Source organism: Garra rufa, chromosome 4 (assembly GCF_049309525.1).
Source record: "Garra rufa chromosome 4, GarRuf1.0, whole genome shotgun sequence".
NCBI lineage: Eukaryota > Metazoa > Chordata > Actinopteri > Cypriniformes > Cyprinidae > Garra > Garra rufa.
The window spans coordinates 16,103,609-16,126,238 of NC_133364.1; the positions used below are offsets into that span (position 1 = coordinate 16,103,609).

The 22,630-nt window shown below is 34.1% G+C and overlaps 1 protein-coding gene across 1 annotated transcript in view; it reads right to left on the minus strand.

Annotated features, from left to right (window-relative positions):
- The window catches only part of nell2b (neural EGFL like 2b), a 63,762-nt gene that overhangs the window by 27,174 nt on the left and 13,958 nt on the right, over positions 1 to 22,630 (minus strand). Inside the window, exons 9-13 of the mRNA XM_073838126.1 lie at positions 21,921 to 22,023; positions 21,262 to 21,353; positions 18,959 to 19,061; positions 17,477 to 17,611; positions 8,163 to 8,288 (exon numbers count right to left, since the gene is read on the minus strand). Coding sequence (XP_073694227.1) covers positions 8,163 to 8,288; positions 17,477 to 17,611; positions 18,959 to 19,061; positions 21,262 to 21,353; positions 21,921 to 22,023 — 559 coding nt within the window. The remainder of the gene's footprint in view (positions 1 to 8,162; positions 8,289 to 17,476; positions 17,612 to 18,958; positions 19,062 to 21,261; positions 21,354 to 21,920; positions 22,024 to 22,630) is intronic.

Here is a 22,630-nt window from a genome sequence, read left to right on the forward strand (position 1 = left end):
AACACTCAGCTGTCTATGCAGAGTCAGAAAGCTCTTGAATTTCATCAAAAATATCTTGCGGCTTTGACAGAATTTTCAGTTTTGGGTGAACTATCCCTTTAACTGTGTATATCTATTTATCTATATCTCTATCCTGAAGATCCAAAAGAAAAAAGTATGAAATTAAAGCCAATAAACAATTTGGTCCAATATCAGCTCCATTGGCCCCCTTGACGCAAGCTCTGTTTACCTCAATCAGCGATATTACAGTCATGCCAAGCAGCATTTGACTGAGATGAATCCCTCACTGGACGTGTTTGTGTGGTCTGATTTCTCATCTGCGTTGACTCATCTGCCCATGACAGCTAAAGCGACACCAATTATCCTCCTAATTACTCACATTGACAAAGCTTTTCTCTCCTTGCCTCACGCATATTCATTTACCTTGTATCTTCCAGATGGGTAGATCTGTCAGCTACAACCAGGTGAAAAATGTTCTCTCTGCATCTCAGTCAAACACTCCTCAGCACACCTCAGCAATGCAAGCAACAGCAGACTCACGTTGTGCTTAGAAATATATATATATATATCCTCAGTGATTCCCTCTCTTCTGTTTTATCTCTCCAAATCCCAGTGTTTGCACCTGTCTTATGTCTTTTTCTTCAACGCGCGTTACTTTCCATCTCCTCAAACCCATCCTCCGGTAAAGCGAAACTGCCTAATCAACTTTAGTCATAAATCTCACAACACAGATCTTTAAATCACTCTCATTAAAATGTCATTAAATCATCTCATTAAAACGCACTTTAACTGATGAATGATACTGATTGGCTGTGTGTTTTTATGCTGCGGTTTCTCATCTATGAACACCTCAGGATGCAATTGCAGCTGAATTGAGGAACCTTCACCAGCGCAATGCAGATCACATATTCAGTCTCAATGCTTGAATACAGGGTGCCAGAAATCATATTCTACCTTACAGACAGAAATGCTACTTCTCAAGCATGCAGAATCAAAATCGCATTTGAAATAGAGGATTCTTTGTGTTTGTGCATGAAAGAGACAGTTTATTCAAAAGTTAAAATCATTTACTCATAGTCATGTCTTCATGACCTCAAAGCTGCTCTTGAAGGCTTTCTCACACAAACATATCATACATCTTTAGAAGACTTTAAATTAGGGCTGTCACTAATTAATATTTTGGTAATCGAGTAATCGGACGATTATTCTGACGATTAATCGAGTAATCAGATCATTTTTTTTGTGGTAATAAAAATAGACCTAAGCAAACAATGGACTTTAAGAAGCTTAGAGACGATCCACATGTAAATGATGACTGTTTGTGTAAAGCAACATTTACCTACACACAATAAATTGCAGCTTTCCTGAATTTACAATATAACTTACTATGATTTTAAATGGCTTTAAGACTTCATGCAGCCTTAGAAAACGGTCTTTATGCTTTTCATGGATAGAGGGTTTCCACGACGTGCCATCAATTGGCCATATTGGTGGCACTGAATGTAAACCATGCCAATGAACTAGGGCTGTCCTCGACTAAAGATTTTTCTGGTCGACTAGTATTCATTCATTTTAAGCATTAGTCGACTATTAGCCGCCCATTCATTAATAAACCATATTCATCATAATAATGAGCCTTTTATTGCCTACATAGCCTAATAAGCGCTTAAGACAAAAAAAAAAGCTTGTCACAGTGTACTGGCAGATATAATAATTCTAAATGTCTCAGGGAAAATTCTGCAAGGAGACCATTAACATTTTAATAATTCATTGATAAAGCTTTCTTTGTTTTTGGTTTAAGAGTTGAACTCATTGACTTGACATCTCCACAGTGGATGTGCCTGTATGTATGTTTCATACAGATTACATAATCAGAGAATATTTGCTTTCTATTTGAATTGGTTCATTAAAGTAGACATTTCCCTCTCGATAAATACATTTTTTCATGTCTGTAAAGCAAGTATACACAGAGTTTCGAAGTTGCACGCTCAAGTTCAAAGAGACCCAGATGGCAGAAAGCACATTCTGTTTGCTTTAATAATTTCACAAAAGCGTTGTTATTCTGAGGTGCACACATATAAACATAGTCTTTACAGATTTGAAAGATGTAACACTTTAATCTGTTTGATCAAAAATCACGGAGTATTTTAAGAGCAAGTGACCATGCTGGCACCTCCATCTGTCATGCAGTAAGCACGCTACTATTCAACTTCCACACTCTGCACATTAAGATTAACATTAGATTGAGCTGCCATGTAAAGTTGCTACTACATACATCTTTCAGATATATTTGAGGTCGATGAATAGTGGGCTTATGGATGTCCTGCCCAATGTACTACCATCGTGGACTGCGTGCCCCTTCCTGTGGAATTTTTTTTCTGCAACTACGCCACTAATAACATTTTGGTCGATCAAGCCTCTTCTCGTCGACTATTAAGAAGCAGCCCTACACTGAACCGAACAAAACTCACTAACTTTGCTGATTATTGCTGCTAAAAAGGGTCAATTACTGTCCTGTTTTGAGCTGTGCTAATCGGTCAGAACATTTGGAGTACTATAGACTAAAGTTATAACAAATCAAGGAGAAGAGTGCAAAAAACTGTCTGAGGAACAAAAGGCGTTTGTGGTTGGCCAAACTGAACCAGGGTTTCCAGAGCAAGCATCTTGACAACATTCATGTTTGTGCTTATCGTTTCCTTTCAGGTAGGTGAAATATTAGGCTAATATCTTAATTAATACTGATTGTACGTGTCTTTACCACCTATTAACTTTAGTTTGTCAAACTATTGTGCCCTTTCCTTTCCTTTTTTGTATATGATTTAGCAGCTTCCTCATGTTTTTCTGTGGTTTAGACAACAAAAATTAGCTGAGCAACGTATTTAGTTGTACATTAACCTTTTAATCCATGCTGTTGTTTACATCCGAGTATCTATAATATGGTCACACATTTAGGTACAGTCTTAAAAATAATGGTGCTTCACAATGCCATAGACGAACGTTTTTGTCTAAATGGTTCTATAAAGAACCTTTAACATCTTTGAATGAGATACTTTTTGGAGAAAGAAGGTTCTTCAGATTCTAAAAAGGTAAGAAAGAGATTGACTGAATGGTCCAAAAATGGTTCTATGGCACCACTGTGAAGAACCTTTTAGAGAAGCTTTATTTCTAATCAAAATTGTCAGGTAAGTGCAAACCCTCTATTCTCATTTGTGGAATGCGAAAACCACTTCTGGTATTTTGCCGGATAATCGACACAGGCAAAATGCAATCAAGGATTTTTTTTTTTTGAATCGAGTACTTGAATTTAACTGAGGAATCCCTACTTTGAATATAGTGAATGATGCATATGGATCACTTGTATGTAATAGAACAGCATGAACAGTCCTCAAAACAGCTCAGTTGAAGCACAAAAAAGTCACAGAATTGAACACTGACATGAGTGAATATTAACTATTTCTTGAAAAATAGAAACCTACACTCTTAAAAATAAAGGTGCTTCACGATGCCATAGAAGAACCTTTTTGTCTTAATGGCTCCACAAAGAACCTTTAACATCTGAAGATCATTTCTGTTTCACAAAAGGTTCTTTGTGGCAAATAAGGTTCTTCAGGTTATAAAAAGGTAAGCAAGAAATGGTTCTCTAAAGAACTTTTGACTGAATGGTTCTTTGTGGAACCAAAAATGGTTCTTCTATGGCATCGCTCGAAGAACCTTTTAAAGCACCTTTATTTTTAAGAGTGTAATGAAGGTGAAATCTCTTTAATCTATGAAGGAACATTTACATGGACAGCTCTGTCCAGAATAGCACATAAATGAACTGATTGGAGACCAACGTCATTTTAGGCTTAACATCTGCTGACTGCTCAAGGGGAACTAATGAAGCATTCTGTGAGAGACACAGAAAGTAAGGAGAAATATAAACCACATAATGTCCGTCTTTGTATGACAACAAACGCTAATGACTGGTGCTGTTCATGTAACTGACTAAACCTCTTATGCCTACGAGTTTGTTCATTGCTGAGTAAAGGATGTAATTAGTAAATATCAGTGAGCTGATCATGAAGGCAAGACAGAGCTGTAATGAACAGATATGGAAACGGTGGAGCGCAATTAAAATAATTACAGTAATTCCAATAACTTCTGATGTTTTAAATTAAAATAAGATCGGCTGATTAAAAGTGCACTCGCTTTGAATCAGGTAACGTCTATCGCAGCTTCATATTAAATGAATTCCAGTTTCGACTGAAGTGACTGCAGACTGCAGATTATCTTATAATAATCCCACAGGCAAAATACACAATATTTTTTTCTCTGTGTGACTGCACACTAGGGCTGCCCCCGAATAGTCGAAGATTCGATGCATCGATATGCGGAGCCTGATTCGACCACCGATCTCACAGTCGAATCTTCGCGGGTGAAACGAGCATCATACCATTTTGCCAATATGGGGGTGCTCAATGTCTAATTGCACACAGAACTACTGGTTTTGTACGGTTATATTAAGTTATATACAGCCTTTGATTATGATAATGCAGTAAAAACAAAAGTGAAAAGAAAGAAGCGTTCAGTAAATATTTTTAACGTGTTTGTGAATAATTCCAACCACCCCTGTGACAAATTTAATTTTCACTTTCTCTGATGCATGACGAGATGAGGACCATCTTGACGCGTTTTTGCAGTTGGAGGCGCCTCTTTTGAATGGTTTTCTGTTGGCAGTGAGCGTTCTGTGCCCTGTTTATGCGCCCCCGGCTGCTGCGCCTCGCGTTTTGCAGGAGCGCTCTGAGCGCCTGAAGTTGAAAAAAAAAAATCAACTCTGAGCGGAAAAACACCCAACGTCATTCGCGTTCTTTTCCATTGTCCAATCGAATGAATGGAGATGCGGGTCTTCTGTTGTGATGGCGAAAGTTTACCGTTGCTTAAAAAGTCCGGAGACTGCAAGAAATGGAGGAGAAACCTTTGGTGTCTATCGTGGGTAACCCGGAGCTGTATTATTTAGGGTTTCTGCTAATATGACAGTTTACTTAACAGCAAAAAACTAAGTTAGAGCGCTCGCGCTATAATCCTTTGAATTGACTGACAGGACAGCTGTTTTGGTCGTTGCTTAGCAACATAAAAAAACCGCAGCACACTGCTCTTTCATTAAAAGTCACCAAAAAAGGCAGTGCTGTGCGCCTCGCGTTTTTAGAACTAAAAGACGCGTTCTGTGTTTTTATTTAAACCTAAATAAGTTTGTCTGTCAGTTGGCAGGCAGTTTTGGTCGCTTATAAAATAAAATAAAAATAGTTTTACCCTCCTGCTGACTATAGTGTCGTGCCCCTCCCAACCCATTCACACACGCACATAAGATGATTCGACTATCGGTCGACTATAGAAAGATTCGAAAATTCTGATTCGACTATGAAAATTCATAGTCGGGGACAGCCCTACTGCACACATGAATAATTGAAAATAATAATGTTTGCCATCAGAAAGCCAGCCTCAGTGAGACGCTGAGTAATTACAGAAGCAGAAACACAGCTTTGAGCGAATCAACAACAGACGCAAGGCTTTCAACCAATCATCAATGGGAAATAGATCCAGAGGGAAGAGCAAGAGATTAAACTCATACAGTTAAACTGATAACTGCGGTTATAATAGTTTCATTTAATGGGTATAAAAGCAGCAGGGTGTGAATTCAAGAAAAAGTCAGAAGATCGATTTTAAAAATTACGAACAAAAAAGATTCTGAAGCATTTCTGGGATTCTCAAATAGAGTTTCAACCACCTGTTCCACTTTCATACATCAGTCCAGTCCTTTCCATTACAAAACAACATCAGAGGTCTTCATCTAAGTCAGTATAATGCAAGTTACTTGAAAATTATAACAATAAATGATAACACCAACTCAGCTGGCCTTGAACACACATGGCTTTCTGAGACGATCAGCAGAAAGAAAAAAAAACCTTGAATAGTTTCCAAAATAAAAGCTGAATTGTTGTTGCCCATGATTGCACCTTGCAGCCCAGGTGCATTTTTTCTGCTTTCGCGTATTTATTGAGACAGAAACCTTCCTGGCCTCTTGGTTGTAATTAATTCTGTTTTAAAGTAGGTCACAGAAGGACTAAGGCTCATTTATCGCGTAGCTGTTCCCTCGTGTCGTGTTTTGCTTCCTTATCCTGCGCTCCTGAAGAGATTTAATTGCTTTTTTTAAGTTAAAGATCAGGAGCAAGTACCATCTGTACTTTCCATCAGTGAAAACTTTCGCATATGCTGTGCTTTTTTTTCCCCCAATTCGCTTTTTCAAACTTTTTTTTTTTTTTGTCTCTCCTTCTGTTTGATTCTTGTTATTCTACTAATGGATGCTCCATTAAAGCAATTTTAATAAAAAACAAACATTATTAGTACAAACTAAATAATAAAACAAAATATCCTTGTGCGTGTCAGATATGAAAAGACATGAAAATATTTTTTTTGCCCTGAAAAATAAGTTGATAACAGGAGTTACTAGTTATTTAAAAGATATGTTCTGTACTGAAATATATTTATATACCTCTGTTTACCATAAAATATTTCAAACATTTTATTTTTTAAATAAAAATAATTCAATTCATTTCCATTTTTAATCATATTACACTAAACACTAAACTAAAATTTCTCTTAAAACTTTAATTTTCTCTTAGGTTATTTTTATGTTTTGAATAAAACACTAATAATAGTAATGATATTTGACAAAATTACTGGTTTGACTGTATTTTTCATCAAATAAATACAGCCTTGATGTGCTTAAGAGACTTCTTTCAAAAACAGTACAAAATGATTATTATTTTTACTAATTTGGAATATTTAATATTAAAATATTTGGAAATATTAAATATTAACAATATTAGTAATATTTATTTCATTAAAATATTAAATATAGTAGCTGCATCAATACAATAAAATATTTATCAACATATATATTTATTATAATTAAATTCAATTTATTTATAATTGTATGCTTTTTAAATTCTATCTATTGTAAAATATTGTATATTAAATACTAAAATAATATCTATTTTATTAACTTATTAAATATAGTAGCTACATCCATATAATAAAATATTAATGGACATAAAACATTATTAAAATTATTAAATTTGTTTGTATGATTCTTCTATGATTTTACTAGTATGACTTTTAAAATCTATCTCATTAACAAATGTGAATCATTTTCGAATATTTATTTTACTTATATATAATTTATATAAAATATATTTATATTTATTTAATATTTATAATTTATATAAAATAATTTAAATAATTTAAAGTATGATTCTTCTATCTTATGATTCTTCTATGATTTTACTTATATGACTTTTAATTTTTTAAATCTATCTCATTAACAAATGTGAATCATTTTCAAATATTTAATATTAAAATATTTTGGTATAATAAATATTAAAATAATATCTATTTTATTAAAATATTAAATATATTTGCTACATCCATACAATAAATTTTATATTACAATTAAACATAAAACATTATTAAAATTATTACATTTATTTGTTTGATTATTTTATGATTTTACCTATATGACTTTTAAAATCTCATTAACAAATGTGAATCATTTTCAAATATTTAATATTAAAATATTTTGGAATGTTAAATATTAAAATAATATTTACTTATACTTTATTTTTAAATATTCATTTATCTTACATTTACTTGTATGATTTTTAAATTCTATCTACTCATTAACAAATGTACATCATATTTTTGGAATATTTCATATTAAAATATTAAATATAGTAGCTGCATCCATGTAATAAATTAATAATTACCATAAAACATTATTAAAATGATTTAATTCATTTATATGATCCTTTTGTTATTTTACTTACATGATTTTTTTAATTCTATCTACTCTTTAAGAAATGCGAATCATATTTTTTAATTAATTAAAAAATAATCATTTTTAGGGGAAAATTCTGAAAATATTCAGAATTTAGCATATTAGATGCATTTATGGGGGGGTTAGGGGGTTTTATGGGGTTTTAAAGACCTGGAGCCATAACCTAATTATCAGACACATCTGATGCTCATCTGAGAGATTCAGGTTTGAATCTAGCCTTCATTATTTCTAATTCCCTTTCTCCCCACTCAATAATTACCCCGCAAAAAAGTCTATTTTCAGTACTCACCTGTGCAGGAGTAATCATCAATCCGGACGTATCCGGTGTTGCAGACACACATAAATGAGCCGGGTGTGTTCATACACATGGTGTTCTCCCTACAGTAGTGTTTTCCCTCCGCACACTCATCGATATCTGCAAGCACAGCAGAACACAAGAAACACTCTGTACTATGACCTGAACACAACACAGTTTTCAAAACATTTGGGAAGATGCAGTGCCAAAAAGCACCATTCACACTGCAGCTGTGATCAATTAGCAGCATTTGTCAAGAGTGCTGGAAGATCCAGTCATTACATCACAAGCGTTCTGTCGTACCAAGAACATTAGTGTTCACACTGCTGCAGGAAATTGCCAAGACTGTAAAATAGCAGGAACACCAACACCACGTTTGAAGGTTTCGATGAATGTTTAAGGGGAAGCACAAAAAATGAAATTCTGACATTATTTAATCATGTTTGGCACCTCAAAACTTATATGACTCACTTTCAAGGGAACAAAAAACTATCTATTGCTTTTTGTATAAACTTTTTGTATATGTACTTGAAACTTCAGCAGCCTTGATAATAGAAAGAAGACAAAAACATCTATAATTAAGAGAAAGAGGTTTGAATATCTTTTGAAAATAATGTAGAGTACTGCATGTGGCTCAATCCAGTCCTTAAACTGCATTAACAAAACACAGAGCATTTCTAGACCCTTTCCTCCAACCCTTTTACTTTCTCAGCCTCCAGCTTTTTCTCTTACACTTTTCATAGATACACACTTGTCCTTCGGTCCACCCACTCTCTCCTCCTCAAGAACCCTTTATATAATCTTTCTCACATATCTTTTCTCTGTTTGAATCTATACAGCACAAATTCATGTTATTAATCAGTATGTCTCTTTTCCAATAGAAAATATCCTTTAAATATCGCTAAAACAAGATATATTTGATAAAGAAACAATAGTTAGTTGATATATTACAATAAAATAAGATAAAATAAAATGAAATAATAAATAAAATAAAATGAAATAAAGATAGAAAAATAAAGAAAAAGAAATTTTTTTTGAACTTAGGTAAAATAAAAATAAAATACAATGAAGCAAAATAAAATAGTATTTTGGGCCTTAGATGAAAAAAAAATTGAAATAAAACAAAATAAAATAGTATTTTTGGCCTTAGGTGAAATAAAATAAAATAAAATAAAATAAAATAAAATAAAATAAAATAAAATAAAATAAAATAAAATAAAATAAAATAAAATTAAATTAAATTAAATTAAATAATAACATAAAATAAAATAAAACAAAATAAAGCAAAGCAAAATTAAATAAAGCAAATCAAAGCAAAATGAAATAATAAACCAAACTAAAATAAAGCAAAATAAAATGAAATAAAAAATAAGGCAAAATAAAACAAAATTAAATAAGATTAGGCAAAATAAAATAATAAAATAATATAATATAAAGCAAAATCAAAAATGAAACAAATTCAAATAAAATACAATACAATAAAATAAAGCAAAATAAAACAGAATTAAGTAAAATACAATGCAGTACAGCAAAATGAAACAAAATAAAACAAAGCAAAATAAAACAAAATAAAATAAAATAAAGCAAAATAAAATAAAATAATAACATAAAATAAAAATAAATAAATAATGTAAAGCAAAATAAAACAAAATAAAGCAAAGCAAAATAAAATAATAAAATAAAATAATATAAAGCAAAATAAAATAATAAAATAAAATAATATAAAGCAAAATAAAACAAAATTAAATTAAATTAGGCAAAATAAAACACAATGAAACAAAATAAAATAAAATGAGGCAAAATAAAACACAAATTAAATTGAGCAAAATAAATATAAAATTAAATAAATAAAATGATTCACAATACATTCTCTATAGTCTTTTTAACTTATGCAGTGGCATAAAAAAACACTTTTTGAGAAGTAATAATTATAATAATAGCCATTACCCACCAGTTGCTTTAAGTCAAGTTTTCTTTTTAAGATGGTGTAAACATAACACAAATCCATCAAAGCATTGTGTTTAAAAGTAAATAGTAGAGAGAATGTCTCTAATGCCGAGAACACACGACACGATTTTCATGCCGATTATGAATGGAATTTGGTCTTGATCACAGATCGTGCCTAGTCGGGCATAGTCTGTTCCAGTCGGGCTCAGTCGCTGTTTATAGTCGTCACAAAAAATCGCATAGTGTGTGGTGTCTAAAGATAATAATCTTAGAATTCAAGAGCCAGTCGTTTTCACTAAGATTTTTTTAAACATGTTTAATATTTGCGACTGACACCAGCGATTTTATGCAGCTATGCGGTGGAGATGTGTTCACTGTCAAACATAATTCTGCATTAATTAGGTAATTTTGTCCAAAAAAATGTTCTTGATTACAAGAAAAATACAGATTGGACTTGATGTGATTTATTTCGCCTTTCTTTTAATTCATAACTTAAGGCTACACAGATTTAAATAGTTTCGTTTTCAAAAGGGGAGCGCATAACACTTTTTGAATTTCATGGTTTGTATAGCCTAGTCTGCGAGGGGTTCGGAGTACAATTTTTGTCCACATTGTTTTCACACTTGTCTAGTACAAATATGTGGCTTTGTTTCATATTTACAGTGTATACGTTTTTCGTTATTTACCTCAAAAGAAAGGTAGTGAAATGTGACAACATGCCCCGTAGGTGGGGTACATTATAACACGACCATATGACAGCTTAAAATGCTATCTGATCGAATGAAAAACATTTACACAACAAACTAAAATATTTTGTCAATAAAATGCATGCATTCACTTTTTCAAATAAAGTAATGACGTTTAAAAAAAATTATAATAAAAAGAATCCAATTTTGGAGTTTGACAATGAACACATTGCCACATGGTTAGAACGGCCCTGATCGCAACACACAGCTGTACAGTAGTTCAAAACAATGTGGACACACATTGTCCACACACAGCTCGCAAAGAACACGACACACATAAACAACACACATAAACGAGCCAAAATGCTTTACATTTCTCAATAAAATCCATGAAAGTCAATAGTGTAAATTGCATCGAATATCATAGTTTAATAACACAGTGTTACAACGTTCTCTGCGCCACTGGAATATAATACAGGTTACTGTCTTGCTGGTTTGAGAACCATTAATAAACTTTCTAAACTGACAAACAACAGATTGGAGAATAAAATATAATAGCCTATTTGTCTCATTTTAAATGAATACCAAAAGCTGAAATGAAAAAATTATTTCAGCCAGAAATGTACTTTTACTATGGTAAACAAAATATTCTGCGATATCTTCAAAAGGCTTTTGCATTTTGGCGCACTTTTTTTCTCTGCATAGTGTTGCTACGCCAACTAGTAAATACTGAAAATTTGGTTATGCTTGCATGTGTGGAAATATTTAAACCACGCGTTACAACTAACCCCGCGTTCGTTTGTGCCCCGCGCTCTGATTCTCAGTGATTCTCCTATTTTAAAGATGATCAAGAATGATTTTATTTCGATCTGCAGTGTAAGAAAAGTCAAGAAAAAAGATTAGCCTATTGCCCTAAATATATATAAACTACAGGCTTAATCCTATTTTTTCTTAACTTTTAACTTCTTCTAAAACAATATTAAATCAACTTTAAAGGCTAGGTTAACGAATTTTCTTCATAATAAATATACAAACAAAACGAATAGCTTACACTTCAAAACGAAGTTTTTATATATAATTTCATAAATCACGAATATGACGAAGTACAATTATTCTATATAAATTAATTGATAACAGTTGTATCAAATGGATAAGAAAATTATAGTGCCTTGAATTTATTAAGTAGGCTAATGTTTAATTTCGTTCGTTTCATTCTCTGTAAATGTAAAGAAAAAAATACCATTTTACCTGGAACCAATTCGTTTCTAATCCCTGATTTTAGACAAGCATGCATGATATCATTTATATATTATTGCTTGAATAAACCTTTTAAAAGTAGTGCTAGAAATGTTATAATTAAGGAAATTAAACAGACCTAGGCATTTGAAAAGACATATTATAATAAAAATGCGTTACAACGTTTCAATAGGTAAAACGGGTGTCAAATAAAGTACCGCAGTGTTGTATTTTGGTGCGGCTGAGGGAGCGCGGGTAGATGCTGCGGTTGGAGTAGCCTACACTGTATTTTTTGTTTAATTTTTTTGGGTTTGGCAGAATTTGTCCAGTCGTGACTCACCAATCGTTAAGTGTGTTGTGGAGTGGAGTGACTCAGTCATTAGGTTTGTGCTCCTTTCCGATTGTCAAAGACTAAAATCGGTTCCAGTCGGTGGAAACAATCCTTAAGTGTGTTCAGGTCAGTCTTAGAATGCTTCTGCTAGTCGTGTAGTGTGTCCCCAGCATAAAGCCTTATCTATCCCAGTGTGTCTTCTGTGGAGGATTCAGTGCTTAAAATGAGGAGAATAAACTCACTCATCACTTCTGTAATTGAAAATGTAATGCCTTTTCCAGCCGCTTTTGTTCCAGAAGATATGAATCCTAAATTAATAATTTAAAGTTTATTTCAGAGCCGCACTGGCACTGACATTATTCATAAGCCTGGGGCTGTTACAAACTATTGACTGCAACAGTCCATGCAAACATACAGAATATTTCACAAACAGGCACGTGCACAGGTAGGGCTCAACCTGTGCAGAGCACATGCCGTTTTTGTAATTACACTCGGAAGTGCCCTTTTTTGGGGGTAGGTTTTTTTTTTTTTTTTTATAAATCAATGCTATTGGTAACCCTTTACGTCTGTTTGTCTTTTTAACAAATATTTAACCGATTAAAGGCATTAAAAAGCGCATTTCTTAGAACTGCTCAAACTGTCAGTCAAACTTCACAAAACTTCGTCTTGTAACGGTAAAATATCTTGTTGCTTGAATAAGTGCAACGTTGTCTTTATGAAATAAACACTAGTATGTCTATAAAGGTTCATATGCATCACCACACCGGTGTGATGTTGACGTAATGTGATGTCGTTTTAATGATGGACAAATTGCACACATTTGCTGGTCAGAACCCCGCGGTGTAACTGCATTTGGGTTTGACACAAAGCAACCGAGTGATCCTTGTCAGCTAGGTAAAACATACTATAAGAAATTTCTATTTCGATTTTATGGCTATCTGCCGAATGTGCTGATGCATGTATTTATTATCTGTATAAAAGTTATTAATACTAATTAAATATAATATAAGAATATTGTTGTGTGTTATTTTCGTGGAGGGGTTGGGGGGGGGGGGCTTTTTTCAGTTTCAGCGCATGCCCCTCAAAAGGTCTGTGCACGGCCCTGTTCACAAACGAACAAGGCAAAGTCTTTCATATAGAGGCCATTGTCAGTTATTTAAAGCTGATGTGTCAGACAAATATAAGTAAAATTCATTGGTTATTTGCATCAAAAAGCATTTTATTTTCCATTTCTGTGGTTTTTCCTGACCTGGTATCAAAACAGGGAAAATCACCATATTTCCAAATGCTAAAAGAGTCCAACAGCGCTTGATAAAGAGTGCTATTATGACCCAGCAGGTCCTCTCAGATGTGCCTCAGATTTTATCAAGTCATACTGAGGCTTGGAGTCACGATACTGTAACAAGTGTTGCGTAAAAAAATCTTTCAGACACTCACAGAAGCTTTCCATGCATTTCTGGTGACCAAAAGTGTTTTTAATGTCACTTCGCCAAAAACTGTCTATTGATTGTCTATGCTGGAGGTGTCCTACTGTGACTCACAGTGATAAAGGTGAGAGTCACATTAAGACAAAGCAAGTTGTTCGCCTCCACATCACTTCAAAGCATGGTCATCGCAAGTGATTGCTCACAGTTTAAAGTTTTCGATTAAGATGCTTTCAGATAACTGCCTTGCAATCTTAGAGGGAAGTCAAAACCATGAATAAATTTTACTGCAGGGCAAATTATGTTTTTGACCTAGCCTGACAAGCCAGACCCACATAAATGTAGGGTCTGGGCACTCTCCATAGACAGCGCTCAACCGGAGGGGTGGGATAAACGGTTGTCTTTCAAACTCCCTCTCCACGCAATATGAGAGCGCTACAACCAATCGGAGCAACGAAGAAGGTGACGTAGTCAACTCCAAATACATCCTTCTTTTGTAAGAACGACCTCAGTGCAGTTTCTTGTTCTTTTCTCAGAGAAAAGCTTAACTCCAAGTCTTTCAGAGTGGCGGCCAAAGCCGATTCGAAAGAAAGTTGTTCGCTAGCAGCAGCCATCGCTCATAATTCACGGAACCACGGAACGTCTGACGGAACTAATGGTTGCAGGTCAGTCGTCATCATGTTAAGCCCGCCCACCGACTTGTGATTGGCCCGGTCCATTTTGGATTTTTGGAAATCTCAAGTGAACGGAGAGTTACTAGACTGCCCTTAGAAGCAAATGTAATTTGCTGCCGCTAGGGGCGCGTCTAGATTCTAGGCTATTTTTGACCCTCATCGCATGGGCAAAAACAGTTGAAACAACTTGTCTTGAAAAACAGAACAAAATGCAAAATAAAACAAGCCAAACAAAACGACACAAAACATGTCAAACAAAACAAAAAGCAAAACAAAATCAAAACAAAACAAGCCGAACTAAACAAAACAAGCTAAACCTAACCAAACCAATCTAAGCAAAACGAAACAAAAAGCAAAACAAGCCAAACCAAAAAAACAAGGCAAACTAAACCAAGCAAAACAAAACAAGATGCAAAACAAGCCAAACAAAACAAAACAAAAAATAAAAACAAGCCAAAAAACAAAAAGCTAAACCAAACTAAACAAAAATCAAAACAAAACAAGCCAAACCAAACCAAACCAAACCAAACAAAACAAGCTAAATCAAACTAAACATCTAATATATCTTCTTATTTGTTTGTTTGTCAGAACAGATTTTGAGAAATTTATCATTACATCACTTGTTCACCAGTGGTTCCTCTGCAGTGAATGGGCGCCATCAGAAGGAGAGTTTAACCAAGGCTGATAAAAAAACTTTTTTTTATTCAAAAACAAATCCATCATTTAGACCTTTAAACTTTAGTCAGTCGCTTCTAGCCACTTCTAGTCTATAATCTATAATAATGTTTCTCTTAGGGGTTGACCGATTATCTGCACCGAAATTAAGCATTTTTATGGTTAACTGTATAGTCATTTTCAAAACCAATTTGCTGATAAAATAATTTAAAACCATTTAAAGAAAGTTCTTGTCAGAACCCTTGATATTATTAATTTAGACATTAACTTTCATTTTTACACCAGACATATATATCAGTTTAAAAATATCGGTTATCGGTCTACTTAATCTGTAATAATCTGTATTAGCATCGGTCCTGAAAAACACATTTGTGACCCTGGAGCGCAAAACCAGTCATAAGTAGCATGGGTATATTTGTAGCAGTAGCCAAAAATTATTATTCGGCTTTCAGATGTCTAAATGTCAATTTTAAATAATTCATCCTTATGACTGGTTTTGTGGTCCTGGGTCACATATCAATTGACCCCTACTTCCTCTAGTCAATATGTCCATCCTGTGGATTACTTGTGGATTTTTATGATGTTTTTATCAGCTGTTTGGATTCTCATTCTGACAGCACCCATTCGCTGCAGAGCATCCATTGGTGAGCAAGTGCTGTAATGCTAAATTGCTTCAAATCTGTTTTGAAGAAGACACAAACTCATATACATCTTGAATGGTCTGAATGTGAGTGAATGTTCATGAATTTTTCGTTTTTGGGTGAACTATTCCTTTAACAGGACATAAAAGCCTTATAATCACAAGAAAACACAGAAGCAGCATGTTTAGAAAATCAAAACAAAACCAAAAAGCAAAACAAAAGAAAACAAGCCAAACCAAACAAAACAAGCTAAACCAAACCAAGATAAGCAAAACAAAACAAAAACCAAAACAAGGTAAATTAAAACAAACAAACAAAAAAAAGCAAAACAAGCCCAACAAAACAAAAAAGTAAAACAAAACAAAACTGCTTTTAAACCTTGAAAGGCAAGTCAAAACTGTTAATACATTTTACTGCAGGGCAAATGTTTTTGACCCTCATTGTGTGGGCAAAAACAACTGAAACCACTTTTTAAAAATATATTCTTGTTTGTTTGTCAGAACAGATTTTGAGAAATTTATCATTACATCACTTGTTCACCAACGGATCCTCTGCAGTGAATGGGTGCCATCAGAATGAGAGTCCAACCAAGGCTGACAAAAACATTTTTATTTCAAAAACAAATCCATCATTAAGACTTTTAAACTTAACTCAAAATATGAGTCTATAATCTATAATAACGCTTCTCTTAGGAGTTGACCGATTATCGGCAGCGATATTAAGCATTTTTATGGTTATTAGAATCTGTCATTTTCAAATCCGATAATTTGAAAGAATTCAAAGAAAGTTTTTTGTCAGATCCCTTGTTATTCTTAATTTTGACATTAATTTTTATTTCTACACCAGATATCGGTCTACTTAATCTGTAATAATCAGTATCGATCCTGAAAAACACATATCGGTTGACCCCTACTTCCTCTAGTCAAAATGTCCATTCTCTGTTGCCCTCTCACATCAAAAGCAATTGACATGTTTGTTTAGAAGTGTTTTGGACTGTTTTTGCTTATAAACGATACTTGATCAATATCATGGATAGAGGACTCATATTTTAGTCAGAAGTGATGGTTTGAAGAAAAAAAAACATCTTGATGAATTTGTTTATTACAAACACACAGCGTTTTGCTTCATCTACATCTTAGATGGCCTGAAGGTGAATCAATTCTCATCAATTTTTAATTTTTGGGTGAACTATTCCTTTAACAGGACTTGAAAACCTTATAACCAAAAGAGAACACTGTGTTACGCAGAAGCACGTTTGCAGGAAACACTAAGGTAAAAGTATAAATAGCTATTGGACTTATGTGTGAAAAGAGATATCTGTCACATTCTCGCTGAGCTGCCGTGTATGTTTAGACAAGGCTACAGCCTATTAATAGCCAGCGAGCCACAGGAACCCTCCTTCACATCTGTACACACACTCGCACAGCATGAACTCTAGGGTTTACAATGCATTAATTACAGCTGTAAGGATAATAGCGGTGCTGAAATATTCATTCACAGAGACACTAAGTAATCACCAGTCAACAGCTTTCGTCGGCAACTCCTCCATCTGTGATTGCGGGCAATTTAGTGATTTGTGAAATAACAGGTGCTATGGAGGGTTTGATGGATTTAGAGTTTCATTTTGTTTGTATAGTGTTTAGAAACATACATACATCAATGACTGGCATGTTTGTCTGTGGGAGATTTAATACCTTGGCAGTAAGCGCTGTCGTCCCTGAGTGCATGGTATCCTTCTTTACAGCTGCAGAAAGCTCCTGCTTCTAGATTAATGCAGTCCGAATTCTCCACGCAATTGCGGCTGTGACCCTCAGCACAGAAGTCATGCCCTGGGAATAAGATAGATGATGTAGAAGTGCTATGCAATGTATAAATCTGACATTTATAATTTCTGTATTATATTAATGTAATTTTCCCTATGTGGACAAATTCCCAGCTTGTAATAATAGTTAAAAAACACTTTACACTGAACCTACGCCTGGCTAGATAATGCAAAATACATTTGGGACATTGCATATCCTGCGGTGTGACAGGCTATACGCCATCTAAAATCATTTTAAATAGCATTTTACTAATTATTTTATAATTGTTAATAAATGACTTCCTAATGAGCTTTTAATTAGTCTTTCTTAACTTGCTTTCCAACAAACCTCCCTTGAGAAGCAACTTTGCATAAGATAAGGTTTGTTATCATAGATTATATCTTGATTAAGTGCATTTTGCACTTTACTACTGGACTTGTTTTTTAACTTGTTAATACTTAAGACAAGTGAAAAGAATTATTATGCAGTGTTGTTTGTCTAAATACACTGATCTATAAACAAAAACACAACAAGCCAAACAATACAAAAAGCAAAACAAACTAAACAAATTAAAAAGCAAAACAAAACAAGCCAAACAAAACAAAACAAGATAAACCAAACCAAGCAAAACAAGTCAAACAAAACAAGGAAAGCCAAACCATGCCAAACAAAAACCAAGCAAAACAAAAAGCAAAACAAAACAAGCCGAACAAAACAAGCCAAACCAAACAAAATAAGATAAACCAAACCAAGCACAAGACAAAAAATGCAAAAAAAGCAAAGCCAAACCACACCAAACAAAAAGCAAGCAAAACAAAAAAGGCAAAACAAGTTAAACACAACAGGCCAAAAAAAGCAAGCCAAATCAAACCATGCAAGCTAAACAAAAAGTAGATCAAGCCAAACAAAACAAAAAACAAAACAAGCTAAACCAAACCAAGCAAAACAAAACAAAAAGCAAAACAAAAGCAAAACAAGCCAAATCAAACAAAACAAAAAGCAAAACAAACAAAACAAGCCCAACAAAACAAAACAACCCTAACAGAACAATTAAAAACAAAAACACTCAAAAGTGTTAATACACATTTAGTGCACATTGTGGCTCGATTTGTGAATTACAAGAGGTGTGGAAAAGTTACGCATATGCTGCCTTTTAAAGCATCACTGTTAAACTGGGTGTTATGTGCGTGCTGTTATGTGTGAAGGCTGCAAAAATAGATGAAGGCTGTCATGCACAGTCATGCCTTGGTGTTGAGCACAAATCTAGTTTGTGTGTGCAGTGGTCAAAGGTGGTTGCCCTTAATATGACTCCAATCAGTGGTGTGTAGAGGGTGTGTGTGTTTTTTTTTTTCTGCGTGTGTGAGTGTGTCGCACCTCTGCACACTTTGCAGCAGCGGTCTGTGAGCGTGATCTGCTCTGACTCCGGGCAGTTTAGCTCTGGACAAGTTGTGATCTCAACCCTGCGCATACTCCGGTCCTGCAAACACACAAACAAATGTTTATTCAATTTATCCTGCAAGTAAACACCAAGTCTGGTGGGAAAATACCAACTTAAGATGGTAGATGCTGGTTTTGAAACATGGTAGCTGTTTTTAAGCTACCTGAATTCATAACCAGGCTAAGACAAAATTCATATTCTGCCTGAAATGCAAATTCATAACCAGGCACAGACAGAATCTGATTTCAAATATGCTTGGAATTCAAATTCAGAATCAGGCTCAGGCTCAGGCAGAATTCTAATTCAAATTCTGTCTGAAATTAAAACATAATTTATACCTAGGCACATAATTTCAATTCAAAATGTTAATTAAATTCAGAATTTAAAGAACAGTTTAAATTCAAAATTAGCTTGGAATTCAATTGCTGGTTTGGAATTCAAATTCTGCCTGAAATTCAAATTCAAATTGTAAATTAAATTCTGAATGTAAAGACAGAATTTAAATTCAAAAGAAGCTTGGATTCAACTGATTGTATTCAAATTCCCAATTAGCCACAGTGGGAATTCATATTCTGCATGAAATTCAAATTCATAAGCAGGTACAGACAGAATTTGAATTCAAATTCTGTGTGTAATTTAGATTCATAACCAGGCTAAGAGAGAATTCAACTTGTGCCTGGAAATTATATTTATAACCAGGTTCAAACAGTATACGAATTCAAAATTTGCTTGGAATTCAATCGCTGTTTGGAATTCAAATTCATAACCAGGCACAGACAAAATTTGAATTCAAATGCTGCTTGGAATTTGAATTCATGACCAGGCCCAAACATTTCAAATTCAAACGCTGCTTGGAAATTCAATTCATATAGGCATAGGCAGAAATCCAAATTTAAATACCGCTTGTAATTCAGATTCATAACCAGACTGAGAGAGAATTCAAATTCTGACTGAAAAATAAATTCACAGCCAGGTCCAGACAGAAGTTAAATTTAAAATTTAAAACCAGGCAGAGAGAGAAATCATATTTTACCTAAAATTCAAATTCATAACCAGGCCAGACAGAACTCAAATAAAACATCTGCTTGGATTTCAACCACCGTTTGGAATTTAAATTGACAACCAGCCTCGAGAAGAATTCTAATTCAAATTCTGCCTGGAATTCAAATTCATAACATGGCATAGAATTTAAATTAATTAATTAAATTCTGAATTTAAAGACAGAATTCAAATTCAGAACCAGACTAAGTGAGAATTCATATTCCGCCTGACCATGCACAGACAGAATTTGAATTCAAATTCTGCTTATAATTCATATTCATAACCAGGCAGAGAGAGAATTCAAATTAAGCCTGGACATTAAATTCACAACCAGGCTCAGACAGAATTTAAATTCAAAATTTGCTTGGAATTCAACCACTGTTTGGAATTCAAATTCATAACCAGGCCAGAGAGAAGATTCATATTATGCCTAAAATTGAAATTTATAACCAGACCCAGACAGAATTTAAATTCAAAATTTGCTTGGAATTCAACCACTGTTTGGAATTCAAATTCATAACCAGGCCAGAGAGAGGATTCATATTATGCCTAAAATTTTAATTTATAACCAGACCCAGACAGAATTTAAATTCAAATTCTGCTTGGAATTCAGATTCATAACCAGGCTGAAAGAGAATTCATATTCTGCCTGAAATTCAAATTTATAACCAGACCCAGACAGAATTTGAATTCAAATTCTACTTGGAATTCAGATTCATAACCAGGTGAGGAAAGAATTTAGACTCTGCCTGAAATTCAAATTGATAAGCAGGACCAGACATAATTTAAATTATCTTGGAATTCAACCGGTGTTTGGAATTCAAATTCATTACCAGGTCAAGAGAGAATTCATATTCTGCTTGAACAGACACAATCTTTGCCCCTTGTCATCCAAGATGTTCATGTCATTTTTTCTTCAGTCGTAAAAAAAATTATGTTTTTTGAGGAAAACATTTCAGAATTTCTCTCCATATAGTGGACTTCTATGGTGCCCCCAAGTTTGAACTTCCATTATCTGTGAGTACATTATCTGTAATTTTTTGTTCTGAAAGTGAACTACTCCTTTAACATATCCACCCAACAGACTTTAGAAGGTTTTCTCAAAACATAAGTGCAAAACAAAGTGGACAAATTCAGATTCTGTCTGGGTCTGTTGAACATATTCAGACCACTGGCCTGCAGTTACATTAGTACTTACCCTGCATTCAAACAGCAGACAGTTTCCCTCAGAGTCATGTACACTCTTACGGTCACCTTCCACATACACTCTTCCTCTGAACAGACACACAGCTGAGAGCCGAAAAGATAGAGAAAAACAGAAAAAAGCAAAAATGAGATCCAGATAAGAAATTAATATGACAGAGCCAAAACAAAGTGCTTTAGCATGTGAACTAGTAAAGCATCGATCGGACAAGCATGTTAGATTAAGCCTACCAGAGCGCAGTGTTAAATAAAGCCCTGGTCATCAGTCAAACTGCTATTAGCTTCTGCACATTAGCTCTGCTCACTCAAACACAACACACTGCACACTGGCCTTGAATTATTAATGATACCAGAGAAAGCGTGTGACTGCGTTGTGTGTGTGTTGACATTCGCATTTGTGGCAGCGGTATCCTAGCAACACTGGGATGTGGTCAGTTTGTCATCAAGACCGCGGCATGATTATATAAAAGATTTTGGTTGAAAAAAAGATAGTGGAGATAAATAATAAAGATATGAAGGAGCCAACATGAGACAAAGGCAAAGATAATGAAAGTTGTAAAATATATAGGCGCATGGCTTCATTTGTGTGTGTGTGTGTGTGTGTGTGTGTGTGTGTGTGTGTGTGTGTGTGTGTGTGTGTGTGTGTGTACTCACGCTGACATTCTTTACAGCAAGCTCCAGGCATGTAGATTGGAGCTGTATCAGGGGGACACTGAGGTGGTGGGCAGAAAATGCTCTCACACTCCACTGTACCATTCTGTAGGTGGAAAACACACCACCATCATCAATAAATAGCTTCACAATCAGACGATTCTGCAACATAAACTGACAGAATCACACAGTGATTGTCATGAATGCTGATGGCATTTTCAAAATCTTCACAAGTAAAACAGAGCCCAACAAATGCTCAGGTGTAAAGCAACTGATCTTGAGGGTGCGTTCCCACACCGACAGCGACAAAACAGCTAGACTTGCCAACTTTCGGTACTGTTTTTTTTTCTTTTCTACAAAATTAGTATTTTTATCTAGTGTTTTAGTAAAAATATCAATGAAAATGCTAATGGGCTAAGACAAATAGAACAAAAAAATATATATGATATATATATATATATATATATATATATATATATATATATGAAAACAAACCTTAACGTCTTATGTTCAGTAAAATATATAATGCTTTTGGATTTCATTGAGTCCCTAATAGTGGGGGGGTGGGGGGGGGGGCGCTATCGTGATGGTAAAAAAAAAATAGATGAGAGTAAAAATTATATTTCAGTGCTTTTGCATTCTTTCACAAAAATGTAGCAAAATTTTGTGTTCACTCGAAAAAAGTTTGTGATGAAAAACTACTAAATGTAAAG